General features: G+C 33.0%; 1 protein-coding gene across 5 annotated transcripts; it reads left to right on the top strand.

The window, feature by feature from the left end:
- Nucleotides 1–254: 254 nt before the first annotated feature.
- Nucleotides 255–4849, top strand: LOC115890768. 5 transcript variants are annotated; one of them, XM_030911098.1, is made up of 3 exons: nucleotides 255–566; nucleotides 986–1808; nucleotides 3614–4849. In XM_030911098.1, the coding sequence occupies exons 2-3, from the start codon at nucleotides 1797–1799 to the stop codon at nucleotides 4634–4636; spliced, it is 1035 nt and encodes a 344-aa protein (XP_030766958.1). In that variant the 5' UTR covers nucleotides 255–566; nucleotides 986–1796; the 3' UTR covers nucleotides 4637–4849. The 5 variants fall into 3 exon arrangements, with proteins under 5 accessions (XP_030766961.1, XP_030766958.1, XP_030766962.1 ...); XM_030911101.1 differs by having other exon boundaries at nucleotides 2896–4849; XM_030911097.1 differs by having other exon boundaries at nucleotides 986–4849.
- The last annotated feature ends 911 nt before the right edge of the window (nucleotides 4850–5760 follow it).

Consider the following 5760-nt stretch of genomic DNA (forward strand, 5'->3'; position numbering starts at 1 on the left):
CCCACTATGCCAAAAAATAAAACAGAAACATCATGTTATATCAAGAATACAAGAAATTGCAATTTAAATAATGCATTCTAAAAAAATACCTGGCTACAGTATACCTCCATATTAATTTAAAGAGTTTATTCATAAAAAAACTATTCTAAATGGTTTATATACACAATCAAAAGTCTTTCAACCACAGTACAATCATTTTCAAATTAAATGAAGCATCTCGGGTAAGTAAATTATTTTCCTTCGCTTGTCCTTGATATAATTACCATGTAGTTTCCGAATAAACCTACTCATCAGCACGAACTTTTTTGGAGTTTTTTTGATCTGTGGCCCGGTTCGATCGCTGCCTGTGTTGTCATTCCGTTTTCGTGCTCGTCAGCGACGACTGTAAACAAATCGCGTGTGTCGAAAATTAAAAAGAAAAATGCCGAAAAGACCATTTAAAGACAAGGACCAGGACAAATACGGTGAAATAAAGAGATTAAAAAAGCAATTTAGAGAAATGCAAGAACATTTAAATAAGATTTGTGATTCTAGTGAATCATCTTCTGAAGTTTTTTCAACATCAGGTACGTTTTTTTTTTCTTTTTAGCTTAATGAAGAGTTGTCAGATAACAAGGAGAAATTTAGGCAGGGATATCGTGCGATATTCCCTGAGAGACAGGAAAACCGTGCGGTTTTTTCATGTCGTCCTTATATAATATAAATAAAATGTTTTTAGGACAACGTGCGTTGTTCCTAAAATTGAAATCGGGCGATTTCTTATATAAACAAGCAATTATATAACATGAGATCAGGCGATCTCATTTGAATAGAACTTTGTCAGCTGGTATCTTCACTGAAAGACTGAAAAACCGTGCGGTTTTTTCATGTCATCCTTATTTAATATAAATAAAATGTTTTTAGGGCAACGTGCGTTGCTCCTAAGAAACGAAATCAGGCGATTTCATCACTTGAATAGGACTTTGATGTCATGTTTTCTTTTCAGAATCGGAGGCTACCTCTGATATTCCAAATATTCCAGCCCCAGACGTCACAGTAGTAGATACAGAAATACCAGAAAATTCTGATCAATATTTTGACGCTTTAGGTTTAAGACCAGACTCAGGGGACAATGAAGGCAAAGACTTACATGAAGAAATTGTTGTTCGCTGGCACAGCCACTTGAAAAAAGGGCTATCTAAAGAACAGCGAGAAGAATTAATGTTAAAGTATAAGGTGCCTGCAAATTGCAAAGCTCTTCATCCTCCCCAGATAAATAATGAAGTACAACCTTGCCTAAATAAGTCGGTTCTTGACCATGATCGTTTTATCTCAGCGTTACAACAACAATTGGCTCATGGCTTATCAGCAATAGGGACAGTCATTGAGGCTATGATGCCTAACAAAGAACAAGTAGATAACATGAAATCATTGGCAGAGGCCTGCCAATTATTCACTAACGTTCATCATGGACTTTCAGTTCACCGTAGATTTAAAATCATACCACATTTAAATCCGGAATGCAAAAAAGTCGTGGACAGTCTGGAAATAGATGATTTTTTATTTAATAAAAAATTTGCAGATACAATGAAAAATGAACAAATCATAAAAAAGGCCAGTGCTGATTTTAAAAAGAAGAATTGGCAAACTAAATTTTCAAGACCATCAATAAATACATCAATGTATCATTTAAACTACCGGCGTGGGCCTCCCAGAGAGAAAATGAAGGAAAAAAGGAGGAGGGAAGAAAAGAAGCCATCAGGATATCAGAAGTATCACAAGAAAGTCCCCAGGAAATACCATCGCCAGGAATAGATATGGAGGAAGATGTGAGTAATTGCGCTGGTAGACTTTCGAGATTTTTACAGAGTTGGAAACATATTACGAAAGACCGAGCGGTCTTAGACTGGGTCACAGGTATTAAAATACCTTTTATTAAAAAACCTGTACAGTATTTTGAGCCCTCTGTACAAATCTCTGACAAACTCTTACCCCAGTATAAAAAATCCATTCAGCAAATGTTAGAAATAGGTGCTATCGAAGAGTGTCATTCTTCAATAGGACAATTTATATCATCTTACTTTATAATTAAAAAACCCTCTGGCTGTTATAGGTTTATTTTAAATTTAAAAAGCCTTAACAAATTTTTATTTGCTCCTCATTTTAAATTAGAGAATTACAGAACTGTAATAAAACTTATAAATAAAAATTGCTACCTTTCAAATATCGATCTAAAGGATGCATATTATTTAATTTCAGTTAATAAAAAGTACAGAAAATACCTGCGATTTCGCTTCGAAAATCGTCTATATCAGTTCAGTTGTTTACCATTTGGTCTTAACATCGCACCATATATTTTCACTAAACTTATGAAACCGTTAACAAAAAAACTGCGTCTTATGGAAATAAGTACTGTATTTTATTTAGATGATATTCTTATTATAGGTAAAAATAAAAATGAATGTAAAAAATACACGAAAATAGTTCTTTCAGAACTAGCCAAATTAGGATTTATAATAAATAATAAAAAAAGTATGTTAATACCTCAACAAACTATTAGATTCTTAGGGTTTATATATAATACTAATAAAATGACCATTTCACTTCCTGGTGAAAAACGTAAAGCCATTCAAAATTTGATTTTAAATTTACGGAAGAAAAGGAAATGCACAATTAGGGAATTTGCCCAACTAATAGGCAAACTTGTAGCATCTTGTCCTTCAACAAAATATGGTTTTATTCATATTAAGCAGTTTGAAAAAATTAAACATTTTTTGTTGCGAGGAGACTATTACAATTATAATAAAAAGATGCATATTCCAACCTCTTTAAATAATGAATTAGAGTGGTGGCACAATAATATAGGATTAGGTCAATCGATAAAATCTAAAAATTTCTCACTTGAAATTTTTTCAGACGCCTCCAAGACGGGTTGGGGAGCGTTTTGTAACGGTCACAGATGTCACGGTTTCTGGAATAATAAAGAGCAGGTAAAACATATTAATTTTTTAGAAATCAAAGCCGCCTATTTCGCCTTGAGATCACTTGCTAAAGACAAAGAAAATATTTCCATTTTATTAAGAATTGATAATCAAACGGCAATATCGTGTATTAATCGAGGTGGAAGTGTTAAATACTCATATTTAGATAATATTACAAAAGCTCTTTGGCAGTGGTGTGAAAAGAAGTGTATTATAGTATTCGCTAGCTATATTAGTTCATCTGCTAACTTTGAGGCAGATAGAGAATCAAGATTTTTCTCAATTAATACTGAATATGAGCTAAATGACACTGTATATAATCAAATTATACAGAGATTTGGTTCTCCGGAAATAGATTTATTTGCAACTAGAATTAACAAAAAGTGCAATAAATTTGTTTCCTGGTTTCCAGATCCTGAGTCATGGAAGGTTGACGCGTTCACAATAAGGTGGTCAGAATTTTTCTTTTACGCTTTCCCCCCCTTTTCAATAATTACTAGGGTCTTAGAAAAAATTGTTCAGGAAAAGGGATTAGGAATTGTAGTAGTACCTTATTGGCCTACACAGGCATGGTATCCCCTGTTCACTAAGTTGTTATTAGAGAAACCTATTTATTTTAAAGCAAACAAATTTTTACTTGTCTCTCCTTTCAGAGACTACCACCCACTACACGAGGAGATTTCCCTGGTAGTAGGGAAATTATCCGGCAGGCTTATATAAGAAAGGGGGTTCCAGTGACAGCAATAGAAATAATCGAGGCATCTATATCAAAAGGAACACTTAAACAGTACACATCTTGTTATAAAAAATTCTGGCAATTTTGTGCTGACAGTAACAGGGATCCTCTTGTTTATAAGCTAGAAACATATTTGGATTTTTTATCCGATGCCTTAAAAGAAGGTCTTTCATTTTCTGTCGTCAATTCTTATAGATCAGCTCTTAATTTGATATTTAGTCCTATAAGTAATAATGATGAAAAAGTAATTAATCGTTTTGTGAAGGGAGTGTCTAATATTCGACCACCAGGACCTAAATATAAGATTACTTGGGATCCAGACCCTCTATTAAAATACCTAGGTACATTATATCCTCTAGAGGCGTTAGATTTAGAATACGCAACTTATAAACTAGTCACTCTTATGGCACTGACATCAGCCAGCAGAGTTCAGACTCTTTCTCTAATTAAAGTTCAAAACATTAATATATCGGTAGACAGAGTTGAGATTAAAATACCAGATAGAGTAAAAACATCCGCTCCAGGCAGATTCCAACCGCTACTAATTTTTCCGTTTTTTAAGAGTAAACAAGAACTTTGCGTTGCGTCCACCATTGCGGACTACATTAAAAGAACGAAACCAATACGCAATACCGAAGAAAAACTAATTCTTACCCATAAAAAACCACACCGTTCAGCATCTTCTCAGACAATAAGCAGGTGGATTAAAAATACTTTAAACTTAGGTGGCGTAGATACGTCCATTTTTTCAGCCCATAGTGTACGTCACGCTACAACTTCGGCTGCGTATAAAGCAGGCGTAAATATAGAGATAATTAAAAATACAGCAGGCTGGACTCCTGCCTCGAACACCTTCTTTAGTTTTTATAATAGACCTGTAGAAAAACCTCAAGATAAATTTGCCAAAGCCATTATTGAATTGGGTTCTAATAAATCGTAGTGTTCTACTGTTAGTAGTATTAAGTATTTTTTTATTATTATTTAGGTGTTATCAATATATCATATTCATTCTATTAGTTATAAGTTAAAAGTTAAGTTCTTTACATTATATACTCAGTAGTTAGTTATAAACTCAGAGTTTATGTTAATCATTTATTAGTAAATATGTAAAAATATAAAAAATATAATTTCCAAAGTTTTCTAAAGTTCAAAAAAAAAATATTTTTTAAATTTTAGAATTTATATTTCTTACAATAAGTAATTGTTAGAGAAGTTAATATCTTATGATAATAATTAATTATATCAATATATGGTTATAAAAAATAAAAAAATTGCCTTTGACTTTGAACATCTACATGGTAATTATATCAAGGACAAGCGAAGGAAAATTAAAAGATTAATCGACTTACCTGAAGGATGATTAATCATAATTTTCCGAGCTTGTCCGAAGATATAATTACCCAACCCCCCCTATATACCCCAGATCCTAGGCAATTTTTTTAGACACTTCAACGGAATGACAACACAGGCAGCGATCGAACCGGGCCACAGATCAAAAAAACTCCAAAAAAGTTCGTGCTGATGAGTAGGTTTATTCGGAAACTACATGGTAATTATATCTTCGGACAAGCTCGGAAAATTATGATTAATCATCCTTCAGGTAAGTCGATTAATCTTTTAATTTTATATTAGAATACTATATTGCTTGGGCGTAAATTCACTTTCAATAGCACTGTTCAAATGGTGGTTAATACATATCAACAGGTAATTTTAGCCACCAGCTAGTAGGTAAATTAGTTTTATTTTATAACAAGGCCTCCTAGGTTATGTTACGCAGATGTTGATTTTAGGCTATATTCTCTATTAATTTGATTTTAAAATCAATCTGTACACTGACAGTACATAATTTCAATGTTTCTCTTAACGTCTATCCATATTTTTTTTAAATAAATAGTCATACCACTTACACTAGGAGCTTTGAAAAGGCTTGGGTTTCTTTCACCCCGTTCTTTATTCGCCTTTTTCCACTGAAATTCTTCATTGTAGGGTGGAAGCCATTCGACGCTTTTAAATGGAAACAATTTTTTCATCGGAGATAGACGAGTTCTAATATCGGTAGTCTGG

Source organism: Sitophilus oryzae, unplaced genomic scaffold, assembly GCF_002938485.1.
Source record: "Sitophilus oryzae breed Bouriz unplaced genomic scaffold, Soryzae_2.0 scaffold_910_pilon_pilon, whole genome shotgun sequence".
Taxonomy (NCBI): domain Eukaryota; kingdom Metazoa; phylum Arthropoda; class Insecta; order Coleoptera; family Curculionidae; genus Sitophilus; species Sitophilus oryzae.